At 43.7% G+C, this 17433-nt stretch overlaps 1 protein-coding gene across 1 annotated transcript in view; it reads left to right on the top strand.

Moving 5' to 3' along the window:
• Window positions 1-6931, top strand: part of LOC134450731 (keratin, type I cytoskeletal 13-like) — an 8900-nt gene extending 1969 nt beyond the window's left edge. Inside the window, exons 2-6 of the mRNA XM_063200681.1 lie at window positions 1-79; window positions 1102-1258; window positions 2226-2387; window positions 3788-3913; window positions 6610-6931. The exon at window positions 1-79 is cut by the window's left edge and continues 4 nt beyond it. Of these exons, the coding sequence (XP_063056751.1) occupies window positions 1-79; window positions 1102-1258; window positions 2226-2387; window positions 3788-3913; window positions 6610-6834 (749 nt within the window). The 3' untranslated portion in view covers window positions 6835-6931. The remainder of the gene's footprint in view (window positions 80-1101; window positions 1259-2225; window positions 2388-3787; window positions 3914-6609) is intronic.
• Window positions 6932-17433: the final 10502 nt, after the last annotated feature.

Raw genomic sequence — 17433 nt, 5'->3', positions numbered from 1 at the left:
ACAATGCCACCATAGACAATGCCAACGTCCTGCTGTCGATTGACAACGCAAAACTGGCAGCTGACGACTTCAAGACAAAGTGAGTTGTGGATTTTTTTCTATTTTTCTGCTTTTTAATATTTTAATGTTTTCCCATGTATTTATGCAGCCATTGCATATGCAGTACATGTACGTAGGCCTACATACAGTACAGCAATTGTGAATCTAATGCAGTGTTTCTCAAACTTTTTCAGCTCGAGGACCACTTTGTCCCCCCAAAAGTGTTCAGGGACCACCTGTCAACTTAATTGACAGTTGACGGGTGCTAATTTGACTGCTAATTTTGATGCAGATCACTTACTTTTTATTCACATTTACAAGCCTGTCTAATTGTGGTGAAAATGAGATTTCAGCTATGTTTAGCTTTGTAATAATGTTACAAATATTACAAATACTGCTAACTTGTCTTGGAAAAGTAGAAATCCCCTCGCGGACCACCTGAGCTCTGTCGTGGACCACTAGTGGTCCCCCGACCACACTTTGAGAATCACTGATCTAATGCATGTCAACATGGTCCAGATCCCTACCCATATTTGGCCCCACTGCACCTGGCTCTTGTTTGCTTAACTTCTCACTTTGGCACCTGTTCCCAGGAAAGTGTTTTTCTTTGTGGAATGAGTCCACCTAGGCCATTCTTTCAGTTTAAAACAAACTGCAAGACACAGTGCTACAGTGACCATTATTCATCGCTCTATTTCCTGAATTTCTAATCCTATCCTTTCTGCATACCTGAAGCCAGACTGCAATCTCATTAAGTTTGCACACGTGTACTTCCCTGCAATGGTTTGAGGTCGTGCACATCTACTCTCTGGCCCATCTCAATGTCAAGTGTTCTAGTCTCGCCAGGACGTGAAACGCCTGGTGATTGGATACTCCGCAGAGTTCACCAAAGAGTATCCAATCACTGGCCGTTTCATGTCCTAGCAAGACTAGAACACTGAGCATTGAGAAAGAGCCTCTGGCCCCTGCCTCAACGCATTGTCCACCAGAATCAGCATCGAGCATTGACCTATCTGACTGATTGTGACTCCTTGCGACTGCTTCCCCTTCTCCACCAATCAGGTTCGAGCACGAGCTGATGATGCGTCAGTCTGTGGAGGCGGACATCGCCAACCTGAGGCGCCTGCTGGACCAGACCACGCTCACCAAGTCCGACCTGGAGTCGCAGATCGAGGGCCTGCAGGACGAGCTCGCCTTCCTCAGGAAGAACCACCAGGAGGTACTGTATACCTGGATATCTGCACAAAATACACATAATGACCCATAGGAAAGTTAGGATACTAGGATATTGGGGACACATGATAGGAGCCTAGCATTGACCGTTTATATACAGTAATTAACTTGAGGAGCTCGCCTTCCTCAGGAAGAACTACCAGGAGGTCTGTCAGGACATCTGCAAAAACATAATATATGGATATTAAGATGTTGGGCTTGAGGACGATGACCCTTGGGGAAGTTAGGATATTGTACTTAGGCACACATGATGTTAGGAGGCAACATATACAGTAATTACGTATAATAATCCAGCTGACGAGCTCGCTCAAACACATGACATGACATGACTGCCGGACGAGCTGGCCTACCATGGCCACAGTCAGAGTGGGGAAGTGAGGCAGGGATTTATACTGGTGTACACTAGAAAGTCATCTACGTAAAATCACTGTTTCACTTCGCCGATAATTTTCAGTGGCACCCCTTTCCTGTCTTATGCATACACCACAGAATCCACTGATTTTGGTATAGTGATAGTAATACACTAGATACACTAGATACACGTATGTAGATCATTTCTACCCCTCTTCCCCTTGTCTTTCATTTCGCCAATGATTATGCCTTCCTGTCATCACACATCACAACCTAGCCCACTGTTTTTGGTATAATGACAGCAATACAGTAGAGCAAACATGTAGATTGTTTCTACCCATCATTACCTGTGCCCTCTTTCATTACCGTACGGTAATTAACCCCTTCCATGCCGTTCCCCCTCTGCCCACTGTCTTTCATTTCGCCAATGATTTTGCTTTCCTGTCATCACACATCACAACAACTTCGCCCACTGTTTCAGTATCATGATAGCAATAAAACATTTATATTGTCTACCCATCATCATCATTTGCGACCCCCTTCATTACCACCAGCCCCAACGTATTTAACCCCTTCCGCTCCGTTCCGTTCCCCCTCCACAGGAAGTCGCTGCCCTGCGCTCCCAGATGACCCACAACGTCAACGTGGAGGTGGACGCGGCGCCGCAGCAGGACATGAACCGCATGCTGGAGGAGATCCGCAGCCAGTACGAGACCATGATCGACAAGCACCGCCGCGACCAGGAGGCCTGGTTCAACGAGAAGGTGGGGCCACTTACCAATGTAGTATACTGCTGATACCATCATTAATATACGACTTCTATTACTGCTGCTATACCCTTACCATGTAGTATACTGCTATCTATGCAGGTGGTTCCCTTACAGCAGTGTTTCCCAACCTTTTTTGTCTTGCGTACCCCCTAAGCCTCTTAGTTGTGCCATGAGTACCCCCTAATTCATTTTCTATATCATTTTCTCCGTCCTGATGTGGCTGCTCCATACATTTGTTATAATAATAACACTTTTCCAAGTACCCCCTGCTGTGTGCTCGCGTACCCCTAGTGGTACACGTACCCCTGGTTGGGAAACACTGCCTTACAGTGTAGTATACTGCTAGTACCACTACTATTACTACTTGTATCACTGGTGTACTACCAATACCACTACTATTACTAATTTTATTACTGCTACTACCCTTACCATGTAGTATATAGGCTACTACTATTAATGCAGGTGGGCCCCTTATCATCTGCTGCTAGTAATGCGACTACCATGTTAACGTCTTGGTAGAGCCTTGATAGTGGTCACTTTTGTACATACCAGAGAGAGTGGAAATTGAAGGGGAAAGGGAACCAAGAAAATCTTTGCTACTACCACTGTCACTGCTAATAACAGTATAATATTAGTGGTGTGTCAGCTGCAGGCACATTCGTAGATTTACTAATGTATTCTTTCACTTAGAAGTGACAATTACTCTTCTATAGGCACTATGGTATAAATTAAAGATGCTGAGATGGTTAATTACCCAGTGGTTCTTCTTGACTCTCAAAACCTTGCCACACATCCATGTCAAGGCTGGAGAATCCAGTTTCCTTCTATTAAAGATAATTACAGACTGTGTAGACCCAAATCACAATTATGTCACTCTTGCTAAATTATAGAGCCATGATTCAAACAACATGCCACAGCTTGAACATCCTCTGTCATCAGAGAGCTTGATGGCTTGCCACTGTTGCAACCAACGTAGTGAACAGCAATAAGTTATAGCCTTCAGTGGTGATTGATCCAAGGTGAGATTAAGAATGATTGGCCAGAAAGAACGCTGTTGCGACACTGTGTCTGGCATTAGACAGAAAAAATAACCTGAGCTTTAATTTCTCTTTGTCTCTTTGTGTGTGTGTGTGTGTGTGTGTGTGTGTGTGTGTGTGTGTGTGTGTGTGTGTGTGTGTGTGTGTGTGTGTGTGTGTGTGTGTGTGTGTGTGTGTGTGTGTGTGTGTGTGTGTATACGTGCATGCGTGTGTGTGTGTGTGTGTGTGTGTGTGTGTGTGTGTATACGTGTATGCGTGTGTGTGTGTGTGTGTGTGTGTGTGTGTGTGTGTGTGTGTGTGTGTGTGTGTGTGTGTGTGTGTGTGTGTGTGTGTGTGTGTGTGTCTTCTCAACACCAGTCCACCACCCTGAGCAAGGAAGTGTCGGTCAGCACAGAGACCATCCAGGCGTCCAAGACAGAGATCAACGACCTGCGGCGCACGCTCCAGGGCCTGGAGATCGAGCTGCAGTCACAGCACAGCATGGTGAGTCTGCATGGCCGTAACTACAATTGAGGACACAGAGGTCATGTCCTCTGTGTTTTTTTTTCAATAATGTAACATTTATTGATGATGAAAATCGATATATGATCAACAATGATAAATTCAGTCTGTATACGGCTACGCCACCCCCATATCTCCTCAAGGCAGTGATTAAGGAACACAATCTTAAGAGTTTGACTGACGTTTTGAAGCATTCTTAATGTACAATATGTTGTGCAGCATGCAGTATTTGAAAATGTCTGGTTATGGCCCTATGAATCTGGAGTGGGGGGTAACAGACTCGCAGGGCGTAGCCCCATAATGCACGCTGTCAGGGCCTGGAGATAGAGCTGCAGTCCCAGCGAAGCCTGGTGAGTCTGGGGTGGGGGGTTACAGACTCGCAGGCCGTCAGCACGTTTTAGATGATTCATTAAACGTAGCTAATGCATGTAATAATGAAATAGAGCACAGCACAATCTCTAGTATTAATACGAACGAGAGCCGGGTGAAACAGGAATGTGGAACGAGGAAGCCCATAAGTACGATATAAAAAAAAATGTGAAGAAGTGGTAGGAAAATGTTGGCCGGAGCCAAGACAAAGCAGAGCAGACGGCTTACTTACGTAAGGGCCCTCGGCAGTACGTAGAGGGGTTAGAGTGAGTACGCAGGAAGAGGACAGGGGAGGGGGAGGGGGAGGGGAGGGGATATGGGAGAGATGTGGGTGCTAGAGGATCTGGAAAAGGGGGTGGAGAGGGAAAGCTGCAGTGCTAGATAACACCAAAAGCAACAGCACACGATGCCAGTGGGAACGATGATAGGATCGAATAATAAAACAACAAGGTGTTGCCAAGAAATATACGGCCATTAAAAATTGATGTTTACTTTACCCTCGACTTGGGATCATTGTTTAAGTGTTTTGGGGTACATGAAAAATGCAGCCAACGCCTGAACTCCCCCGTTGTTGTTTTCTGAGGCTTTTTGGGTTTGGATTTGGTCACAGTATAGTTTATTGTAATGACCCAACAGGCCCTCCAAATCCCTCTGTTGCTCTCGCTTTCTCTGTCTCACTGTCTCTGTCCTGTCTCTGTCTCTGTCTCTGTCTCTGTCTCTCTCTCTCTCTCTCTCTCTCTCTCTCTCTCTCTCTCTCTCTCTCTCTCTCTCTCTCTCATTAAAATGCCCCAAGTTTTGTAAGCCTGTTTCCCCCTTCACTACCATGTTTGCTGAAACTCGACTCTTCTCTGGCTGGAGCAGCCGTTTCTCATCCTCTCACTTTTTCCCGAGTGAGGTGAGCCATGAGGCCAGCGCAAAGGAATTTTCTTGGTCTGTCAGCGAAAGAGGGGGGAGAGAAGAAAGGAAACATGTCAAATATCTTAGACCTGAAACGCAGAGTTACTCAGAACAGGCCGGGTATGTTGTCCAGGGCCCAGGGAGATAGGGAGCCCAGAATTGTGTTCCCTTTAGGTTGTATGGATTGGGTTGGGGGCCCTTTCAGATTACTTTGTCCTGGGCCCAGCAAAAGCTGTCAGCGGCCCTGACTCAGAATACTCACTCATTTGCTCACCACTTTCACCCCTCTCTGTGCATATAGACAGTGTGGTGTTGAGGTGACGTAGTTCCAACCCTCTTATGTAAGCTCTGCTGTAGAGAACATTTTTGCGAAGGAATTACCAAGTGTTTTTCCCTCTCTTCAAGACATGATTATTTTTGACCATTATGGGGCGTTTAACAGGCAGACAGAGAGAGCAGTGGATTATGTAAGGTGGCAGACAGAAAATGAACACAGCAGTAGCTTTATACAAATGGACAGCTATTATCTCAATGCAGAAAGAAAACCAAATTGCGACCATAAAAGTGTACCACACACAACTTAATTGTGCCACAGCAACATGGCAGATGAGGCCATTTTACGTGTCTAGCAGAGGTCTGGCTTCACTGTGATGCTGTTGAGAGGGCAGATATCACACACTGAATGAATTTTACTTTGTGGTGAAATACTTTTCTGTTCTGTATAAAGCCACGATGAAGGATACTATGACGTAAGAAACAATGTCACCCAACCAACTACCTCTTGTTATTTCTGCCAACATTTGCGGACTGTTCCTCGTGTATCAAACCTGAACATCACCAATCCACCCTATTATGTTTTTTTTTTTTATTCCTGTGAGCAGTAGCAATTGAGAACACTGTAGCAGTAGGATTGGCCTCTAAACTCCTGAAACACTATTCCAGACACTTCCACATGTATGGATTGTATCAAACCTGAGGATTTCACACTACCCTCTTCCGGCTGTTGGCTTTTCTTCCGCCATCTATTCCATCTGCAGAAAATAGCACTGGAGATTTTTTTTTGCAACATTAGAAACAATTTGAAAAACTTTTTGTTCTTGTCTTTGAGGAAAAACTCAGAACTTTCCAGAATGTTCCATCTGTATCCAAATGCACCTCCCGGATGTTCTTGTTTTAAAGTATTTCCTGCATATTCTGCATCCAAATTCACCTCACCACATTCTTATTTGTTAATCTGTGCTGACCCCTTTTTACGGCATTGTTTTTCTTCTATCTCTCCATTTTTGCTCCATACGAGTTCATGAGTATGATGAGTTCAGGGGCAGTGTTTGTTGAGAACCAGGCTGTAAACTAAACTCACCTCACTCTACTCTTGTTCCATCTCCTCCTCCCCCTCCTCCCTCCCTTTGCAGAAAGGGGCAATGGAGAACACACTGCGCGACACGGAGGCACGCTACAGCGCCATGCTGGCGGGCTACCAGAGCCAGATCGACAGCCTGGAGGGGGAGCTGCAGCGGGTGCGGGCCAGCATCGAGCAGCAGGGCCAGGAGTACCGCATGCTGCTGGACATCAAGAGCCGGCTGGAGCAGGAGATCGCCGTCTACCGCGGCCTGCTGGAGAAGGAGGAGTCCCGGTAGAGCGGGCTGACATAGGGGGAACACAGCGCCACCACCAGGAGGGGAGTTTGTTTGATGTTCGTGTTCGGTGTGGGGGATGACCAGTGTTGCCAGATTGGGCGGTTACCCGCCCAAATGGGCTACTTGGGATGGCCGTCTGCGGGTAAAAATGGGAAAAATTGGCCAATTGGCCGTTCTTTTTTTCTGCAGTTTTGTGTCCATAGAAATCAATGCAATTTGTTGAAATTGGGCGGAATGTAGCATATTTTGGCGGTTTTTGAGAACCGTTTGGGCAGGATTTGATCAGACACATCTGGCAACACTGGGGATGACAGGGAGAAGATGCAAGAGTCACTACTACCATTACCATGGTCATAGCATAGGCACTGTGAGCAGAGAGGGGGGAGAGTATGTTATTTGGTAATGGTCTGGGAGGGTGACCGAGGACTTGACAAGTGATGAAGTGATGACACACAAGTGAAACGTCTCAATGAAGTCTGCCATAAGTTTTTTTTTTCTTTTGTTCCTGAAAAGGATCTCTGTCATTGGCTCGATCATGAATAAATTCCTCCTTCTGGCTATTATGTATGTCTCAAGAGTGTCTTTCTTTCCTTCTTATATTCCCAAGCTGCTGTGTTTGAAGAGAAATTGACAAACAGACCAATTCACCCTGCAATGAGAGATAATAAGATAATAAAAATATAGATAATATAACACCGGTCCAAAAATACTACTTCATTTTACTATCAATTTTAAATTATCTTAATCATGACTACCCCTTATCACACACCCATATAGCATAGTAAACAGTGATATATGTTTGTACTACATGTATATGTATACCTTCTGGTCTGCAGAGTTGTTTTGACTTTATGATATTTACATTTATTTCTAAAAATCAGACAGAACAAACAAGCAAACAAGTTGTAAATTGCACAGGTGCCTGCTAACATGATCATCAAAGAATTTGTCTGCCCCTTTGTCCGAATTTCTCATAATTTGAGTTTGCATACCCCCGCCCGTCACTACTGTAGGTTTGAGAGACAGGGGTGGCTTAGCCCGCGTGCGCCAAAAAAAATTCAGTGCACCTGCTAAGGTTATGTCTATGTGTTCATTATTTTAAGAGCAAAGAAATCCTGCACACTGTCCATTTCACCAACAAACTTTAATACATTGTTTCGGTCATCTGACCTTCTTCACGTTGTATTAAAGTTTGTTGGTTGAATGGACAGTGTGCAGGATTTCTTTACACTTGAATGAAAACCCCAAAGGGATAATATCCTACGCACCTGCCCACCAGAGGTTTGCAAAAGCGTCTTCTTGAACAATTATTTTGAGAGCACCTTACCGATTTTTAAACACTAGTTACAGTGGATTTTTTTTATTCACATTTTAATGAACATTCCTTATATGTAAGCTAAACAAGACATTTCAAAATGTTTCAGAGGTTCAGAAGTTTAAATGATTAGATTACAATGCCGAGAGCATAATTTACACAAGGACTAGGAACTTTAAGGAGTTACTAACTGCGCGTCTCCAGGAGAAGCAGTGGTCAGGAAGCGATTCATTCAAACAGGTTCCTTACTTTGAAATCTCTGCATCCCGACAGATATTAGGTAATTTTTACTCCATTAGTAGCTATTTTAATCAGGTCATGTGTGTTTTCAAACTGTTAAGTCAAATATTAAAGCTCAACTATAATTTCAAGACGTTGTCAAATGGATTTATTACACGGGTATTGTGAGTGAAAATTGGTACTTTGGGTCGGAAGATTTCTTCCGTGTAAGTAATTACACTTTTCTCGAGGTGTCAGTCAGAAAGCACAATCCTCTACCTGCTAAAATAGGGCTAACGACGGCCCTGTGCATACCTAAGGGAATACTTCGCAGGGCATATACAATATCTCTAACACTACACAGGCCTTATATTTTAATTTTTAACATGTGTAAAATGATAGCAGTAAGCCCACAGACATGACTTGATCTCACCGCCGTCCTTTATGAACTGTCACATGAACGTGTCATAAAGAAATCACATATGAATGCCTGCTGTAGTATGTCTCATTTTACTGTGACAACCAGACCACGTGCTGGTTGGCTAATCATTCTCCAAGAAGTCGTCACCTGGCTTGCAGTTATCGACTTAGGTACGCATATACAGCATGCAGGTAGACGTAAACTCACAGCCCTTCCGTTGCCAGGATACCACAAAAGATACAGTCTGACGAAGGCAAAAACTTTGAAGACTAAATCAAAGGGAGTCTTTGTAGGACTTTATCTAGAGCTTGCTTTACTCCCTGCAGTTGCAGTCACTGTGGCCTACTGGCATATGACCAGTGAACCTGGAACAGAATACATCAATAGTTGATGAGAGAGAGAGAGAGAGAGAGAGAGAGAGAGAGAGAGAGAGAGAGAGAGAGAGAGAGAGAGAGAGAGAGAGAGAGAGAGAGAGAGAGAGAGAGAGAGAGAGAGAGAGGCTGTGTTCTGAGTGCTTGTCAGTTTTTTCCCTCCCTCTCTTCCTCCCTCTCTTCCTCCCTCTCTCCCTCTCTTCCTCCCTCCCTCTCTTACTCTCTCCCTCTCTCTCTCCTTCTCTCTCTCCCTCCCTTCCTCCCTCTCTTCCTCCCTCTCTCCCTCTCTCCCTTCCTCTGTGGCCAGAGCCTGGCACATGCAGCCTCATAGCATGTACTTTACAGAGCCAAAGTTCACTTCGCCCCTTCGCAGGAAACACACAGGAATGAGTGTGTGTGTGTGTGTGTGTGTGTGTGTGTGTGTGTGTGTGTGTGTGTGTGTGTGTGTGTGTGTGTGTGTGTGTGTGTGTGTGTGTGTGTGTGTGTGTGTGTGTGTGTGTGTGTGTGTGTGTGTGTGTGTGTGTGTGTGTGTGTCCGTGTGTTGCATGCTTGTGTGTGTGTGTGCGTGCATGTGTGTGTTGCATGCTTGTGTGTGTGTGTGTGTGTGTGTGTGTGTGTGTGTGTGTGTGTGTGTGTGTGTGTGTGTGTGTGCGCGTGTGCGTGTGTGTTGTGTTGTGTGTGTGTGTGTGTGTGTGTGTGTGTGTGTGTGTGTGTGTGTGTGTGTGTGTGTGTGTGTGCGCGTGCCTGCATACGTGCTTGTGTTTGATCCTGAGTGGGAGAGAGAAAAGTGATGTGTACTGTACGTACGTGTGTTTCAATATGTGCCAGTCAGGCATGATGATGTCAGTGAACATTTTTCCGCGAACCCAGCCGGTGGGGAGAGTCCATGAGAGGAGGCCAAGGGGGGACAAAGGGGTCAGTTATCCCGGGCCCAGAGAGAGAGAGAGAGGGGGCCCAAAATTGGGTCCTCATTACTTTGTATTGATTGAGTTTGGGGCCCTTTCAGATTAGATGTCTTTTTCCCGGGCCCAGCCAAAGCTGGTGGGAAGAGGCCATGAGAGGAGATATCAAGGCCAATGGAAAAGGATATGCATTCTTCCTGCAAAGGAAACTCCCAGGAGTCCATACAATGTAATGCAGACTTATGGAAAGGTCAGATAAAGGCCACTACATACGTGTTGAAGAGCTCTAACAGGGCACATTCAGCGTGGGCAGCGCTTATCTTGTAGTTACACATGTAGCACAAAGACGTCTTTCTGGAGTGGGAATTCCAGTTTAGAAGACTGATGGTGTAGCCTATTTTCCTTTTTTTTGTTTGAACACACACAGATGCTTTTTGTGTGCGGTGTAGCCACATTTAAATAGTTATCGTGTTATCTAGTGGTAGCCTTCATTGTACATTCTGCCGCTGTTTCCGTTTACTGACAGGACGATCGGTCATGACTCGACCACAGGAACAAGCTTTAAAGCCCTCGAGGTCATAGAGTGTGGATGCTGAGGCTGGCCTGTCGATGACCTCTTGGGTTGAAAGGAAAGGGAGGCAGTATTGCAAGGTGTGTGCTGCAAAACATCTCTTGATGATCAAATTGTGGTGCACTCACCGGCAGAGAACAAGGGAAGGAGGGAACCACATTATCTAAGATCTCGAGGATGGTTCTATAGTGTTTGAAACAATGTCAGAAAAAAACCAAAATGAGACAATACGTTTAAATCTGAGAACTTGATCCATCACTGTGGTTTTCTGGTTCACTGTGTGATTGTGATAAAGGCATTGTGGTTACTTTTACAATTCTGCCCCTTCTAGTTTAAAAAAAAAAAACTTGCAGCAATGTACCGTAGTAAAATATGCCCACGTGAAGTGATAATAAGGATTAGTATTTTAATTTACAGGTAAAATTAAACAAAACAGTATTTTCCCCATCACCATGGTTTCCAAATGGTTGTGTATTGTGAAAAATGCTCAGCTAGTTACAGCAGCCCAGTCTGTTTCCCAATCTCTTGGCCTGGTTCCCACATGAGACCTTGAGTGAGATAAGTTATTTGGGTATCCATGCAGTCCTTGATCAATATTTAATCATTACAAGCATTCTCCCCATAGTAACAACTAACACAGGGAATGCAGTGGAAGTTTAAAATCAATCCAAGGAAATTCTCAACCATTTGGTCATGGGTTAATAATCTTCATTTTCATGTGTCTGTACAGTTGTAAACCCACAAAAATGTCTGTTATCAATAGAGCTTTTAACAATTCACTTTAACCCTCTGGTTGTGCTACGGTCAAAAATTACCGTTTTAAAACTTCATTCTTAAATAACTTCTCTATTTTTCATCACACACAAATGACATTTCATGATATCCTCCAGCCTACCTGTTCAAATGGTCAAAATGAAATATAATGAAATTTCTAAAGAGTTATGGAAGATACACCAACTTGTTACATTAATGGTGTTTCGGTCAAAAATGACCGGACCATTAATTTACATCTCCCAAACTTACATACAGTTTTATTACATTCACTTTACTCTCATATTCTTTTTTGTTAGGCTTTTCAGAACACAACCATATGTGCCACATTAGTATAGACGTTAACAGTTATTTGAAATTCTTGAAAAAAGTAAAGGTGTTCCAAACGGCCTGAAAGCCTCTGAGAGGCCCTAGACTCCAGAGGGTTAATAAAACCAATTGGTGCAAGATAACAAAAAAAAGCCTACAAATCACTAAAACAAAGCAGAATAACATTTAAAACACATTGGAAATGTTGCAAAGGGATGTTTAAAAGGTAGTAATCACAAAATATGCAAATCAGATTTTTAATCAATGTATTTATGAGTATTTTTTGTGTAGGCGGTCAATTTTGACCGTTAACACCATGAACCTAGCCATGTTTCTAACACAACCAGAGGGTTAAAGAAAATATATAATCCCAATAAATACTGAATGGCAATCAGGGCATTTCCCGGTGGGCCAACAGTCAGAGGCCGATGCTGTTTTTTCCCCCTGTATTTTCGTAGCCCCTTACCAGACACCATCCTCCTGCTACTGGGACGTTGTAATAGTCACTGAAATAACTTAACTGCCATAGTACTACACCACTATGACAGAGCACAGGGTCTTAGGTAATACATTACGACTTGGTCATTGCCATTCTGGTAACAGCTAATCACAGGCGATTAGTGTCAGTGGGAAGCCCCAAGCAAAATTTTAAAAAGCTATTATAGTTCAAATTTGGGCTATTTTTCACCATCTAGTGGCTTGGTGACCCCAAGTGGCTGTCTGTCTTGCCTGGTGACAAGATGCACCTCCACAGCTAATTTAGTGTCTTAAGGGGTTAAAGAGAGCTACCCACAATTTAACGGGCTTCAATCAAATATTTTTGTCCAGTCCAATCCAGTCCTTTTGGATGACACTATCAGAAATAGTGTGTTGAGGACAATTCTGTACTGTATGGTGCGGACTGCGGTTATGTTCTGTAAACAGTACTTAGTGTTGTTTACTCACCTCAAACAAAGGCATGGGCAGACACTGTTTTTTTAATGGTTTGGTTGTCATGGTTCTGGTTAATTTCCTCCTTTTTTCATCACCTCTGGGCTGCATTGTGATAACACGATTGTCCCTTGTGAACACAATAGGCTTACACAGCACACCTTCCTAGGTACACAACTGCCTCAAACCACAAGTGCTCTTGAACACGGGTGTAACCAGAAGATATAAAATGGGTGGACCTATAAAAAAAAATCGTGCCATGGCCACTCCGTAGGATAAATACATGTAGTAGCCAAAAAGACATACTTTTAAAACTTCATTTATGTCTTAATCACTTCATGTTTTATTGCTAACAGTCCAAAGCTGGATGCTGGAGATGCTATTAAACCCTTAAGACACGGCATTATAAATGAGCTGTTACCAAAATGGTAATGACCAAGTCGTAATGTAATACTAAAGGCCCTGTGCACTGTCATAGTAGTGTAGTACTAGTAGTTAACTTTCAATGTCTATTACAGCGTGCCACAGGAGGTACGGCGTGCATTAAGGGGCTACGGCACATGCCTGATGAAGACCCTGTTGGGTCGAAACATTGTATGACCTGAATACATTTTCAAAGCAGAGCTACAGTGTGCAGACTTCTACTTTTTCTACTATGCTATTAAGGCAACATTTATTCACTTTAATGTCTACAATATGCTGAACAGAAGCAGCAGCATTGACAGTTCCCAGAGCTGAAAGAGTTAAGAGTCAGGTTCAAACCAGGTCACGGCAGGCAGTTACTCCCACAGAATTTGATATGTATGAGCGTGCACATGTGTAATGTTAGATTTTGCAGGTGTGTGTGTGTGTGTGTGTGTGTGTGTGTGTGTGTGTGTGTGTGTGTGTGTGTGTGTGTGTGTGTGTGTGTGTGTGTGTGTGTGTGTGTGTGTGTGTGTGTGTGTGTGTGTGTGTTTCAAAACAACTGAACAGTGCAATTTTGTGTTGGTGCCAAGGCACGCTGAGAATGTTACCCATGCAAGGTGACCTGCCAATCATCTGCCCCAACACAGGCAGAGACAGATACAGGTTTTACGATCCACCTGAATGAGCATCACAACACCTACCTTCATATCCTACCTGTATACCGTGCCGGAGAAAAATAACAACATTGTCGAGGTGGAAACAAGTCGTAAAGAGGCATAATTTATGAAGGCCTCTGGGTTCCCCTCAGGCAGGGCAAAACAGGCATGTGGTGCTTTTCCTGGGCTGGTTCAGTTCGTTTGCTTATCATATCACTGTATCAAGAGAAGTCAAGAGTCAGCCAAATGTATGGTGAATGCGGGTAAATTGGGCCACTTTGGGCCATTCGCTTATATGCAAAAAAAGTTGCCCAATTTACCTGAATTCACCATGCATGTATAGAATATTGAGTTGACATGGCGACAAACATGTAATAGGCTTCAGAACCTTCATAAAATTTCCAATATTGTAGGAGCCTATGGTGACATAAACAATCCTGTCGCCAAGGCATAAAACAAAAGCTAAATGTTTAATGATTTCCCAATAATGCAATAAAGTGCAATTCTGTATTAATGTAGGGTATTAATATAGCAACAGCAATAAATTAATAAAGTGGTGTTAAAGTTGTTACCAATTAATGAGCAAAGTCCATAGACGGTCCTGTACACAGGTCTTCTGTGATACAGATGCAGGAAGATAGCTATCTTGTGTAAGCTTCACCTTGCATCTAGACAATTAATGAAATTAGTTTAATGATGCCATACTCATATAAGGCATACTGTAACACTTGCAAAGCAGCTCTTGCCTAGAAAATGTCAACTCTCAGTCATGGCAAGGGGTCTGGTCTTCTTTGTCTGCTCTAAGGTCCATGTATGTCATCTTAGATGGTGTCTTTGGGGATTTGCATGTGAACATGCCCATGTATATGACATCTTTGGCCTAAAGATTTTTACCAGCGGTGGCGAAAATACATGGAAACAGATCTGTCCTTCCACACCAACCGGCGGTAGTCAGGCAGCAGCGGCGCGGGAGCTGGCTCTGCTCCGCGCTGCTTTTGGAAAATAGAACTCGAGCGGATTTTGGACGGCAACTGCCGGCGGTGTCCCATTCAAATGAATGGCAAGTAACGAACAAGCTTAGGCTGTGGGGCGGGATTTTGAACAGGACTGGCCGCGCACGCCGACGCTGTTGGTGTGAAAGGCAGAGTAGAACACACCGGCCGAAACTAAGCAGAAAGACGTCAGTCGTCTCACTGCCGTTCCTCCAAGCTCTAGTGTGGATCTGGCCTTATGAGGCCTCTTTCACTGTTGACACCTCTATGTCTATGGAATGTCTTCGGTGGGCCCAGGCTGTGGAGATTGTTGAGGAGAACACGACTTTAATCTGGAGTTCTCATTCTTAAACTCTTAGAGCAGAGGGCAAACTATACTCCACACCAGGGATGGGCAACTGGAGGCCCGGGGGCCACATGCGGCCCGCGTCCTCACTCAATGCGGCCTGTAGATAAAGCAGTAGGCCTAATTTTAAAAAAAGATCATGTTTTTTGTTAAATGACTACTGAATCAATCTGTTGTCATTATATGTTGCGTAACAGAGTACTGAGTATGGAGTATTCTATTCCTTCCAAAAAATATGGGCAGTCAGCCAGCAACCAACTGCACCTCGCACGAATTGCAGTCCGATCCGTGGTTATATGGCCCTTCGATGGTGGCAATGAAAAAACGTGGCCCTCCTTCTACACCAATGGTTTTCAAAGTCAGGGCCAGGGACACCTGGGGGGCCGCGAGGGGGTGCAAGGGGGGCTGCGGCAGGTTGGCAGGAAAAGGATAACAAAACAAAATAAATATTTGACTATAGTAAATAACTGATGTGCACCAAAATAAGCCAACAATGCCTAACAATATTCCCATTTATTAAGAACTGTATACTGAAGTAATACAATAATCTATTGCATCTCTGAACATTACTGCTGTTGTTGTTATTATTTTATAGACTATGGTAGTGAAAGGTGATGTACACAAAAATAGTGCAGTGCAATCCATGTTAGGGGGCCTTGGCTTGAATCTACTACGTAGTATATGGGGGGTCTTGCCACGATGAAGTTTGGGAACCCCTGCTCTTTATGTCTGTTGTTAAGTTTCATGGGTTGGGTGGGTTGTCTCGCTGCCGTTCCTCCACACTCTAGTCTGAATCTGGAGTCTTTCACTGTTGACACCTCTATGTCCATGGTGTTCGGTTTGCCCAGGCTGTGGAGATTGTTGAAGAGAGCACGACTTCTATCTGGAAATCTCATTCTTAAACTCCCAGAGCAGAGGGCGAGCTATACTCTTGCGTACTTTATGTCTGATGTTAAGTTTCCAACTTTCCAACTTTCAACTTGCTTTCCAACACTTGAAGCACCTACCTGTACATGTAGGCCCTATATCATTGCGATTACAAGTCTATCAGATTTTCTCTTAGATGTGTTTTGGTTATCACACCTCAGGCCACACCTTCTCCCAGGCCAGGTGTGCCAATGGACTGATGGCGCTCTCTTGTGGTATTCCTGAAGACTCACAGATAGAGCTTCCTTCACTGGGCAAGCAATGAGTGCATCTTAATATGCCACCTTGCCTCCTCCACTTGCGCTTGTCTCCTCGTCCCGCCTCCTGGCCCCTCCTCCGTGGAGAAAACGATAAAGTTTCCCAGCTGTCAGCCTCGCCACAACACTTTTTGAGGGACTTTTTTTCATTCACCATCGCAATTGCAAATGAGAAAAAGACTTTACAATTGAGCTTTTGCAAGATATTGAAATATAATGCTGTTGTCAGTGATGTCATCATGACGAGAAGCAAGTGGAGGAGGCAAGTGGAGGAGGCAAGGTCACATACTGGGATGCACCCCCTATCAGATCCATTTGTAATGCATTCCTAATCCATGACTGACACCTGATGGTCACATAGAATTCTCCACCTCGTTTTTTTTTTGGTAAATTAAAAAAGGGATAAAGGCTTTAGAACTAAATTAAAATTGTTTCCACAAAGTCTATGTTTATTTTTCCAATTCCTTCCTAATAGAGTTGATGTACTTTTCTGTGTTTTTTTCCATCAAACCTCTTGTTGAAAGGACATATGGTACAAGGCTATTATTAATATTGATAATAATAGTAATGGGACCAACGTATATAACAGTTTTTTTCTTTTTATTTGTGTTTGATTTTGTTTGTATTAATTGTGTAGCTTGTGTTTTGTTGGTACAATCTGTGTTAAAAGGGGAAAAAATGCATGCTAGAAAAGAATGAACGGACTTGTTTGATCACAGGAAGAACAGTGCTCCTGTCAAGGGGAAACTGTTGTGATGTCAGTAAACAATCAATTAATCGGTCAATGGTCAAGGTTATCAGTTGCAATAGAGCACTTCTGCCAATTTCAATATGCTGTTGCACTGCTCATGCTAACCTTGACTTGTCAGTATCGGGTGGTGCTGCATTTTCCGGCTCAGCCCTTTCCGAGATCTGAGCTATTCTAATGGGGGCAGCCTTCGTTTACATTAATAACCTTTTGGATGTTATTGGGAATAAATCAAAATGTTTTTTTTTTATGTAAACAGACTCTTCCCTCTTTACAATGAACAGGATCTTAGAAAAAAATCTCAGGTACTGACAAATCCAGGGTAGTTCGAGCATTACAACTGTGAGTCAAAATTGGTTGAAGTTATCCTTTAACCACCTCTTCATTTACAGTACATAACTGTTCATTTCTAAGTTTGGTTCTCCCCAAAGAATGTATGTGTGTGTGTGCCCTTGATGC

This window comes from Engraulis encrasicolus, chromosome 1, assembly GCF_034702125.1.
Source record: "Engraulis encrasicolus isolate BLACKSEA-1 chromosome 1, IST_EnEncr_1.0, whole genome shotgun sequence".
In the NCBI taxonomy this organism is placed as follows: Eukaryota; Metazoa; Chordata; class Actinopteri; order Clupeiformes; family Engraulidae; genus Engraulis; species Engraulis encrasicolus.
The sequence above is the reverse complement of the archived record's forward strand: the minus strand, read 5'-3'. Positions and strand labels throughout refer to the sequence as shown.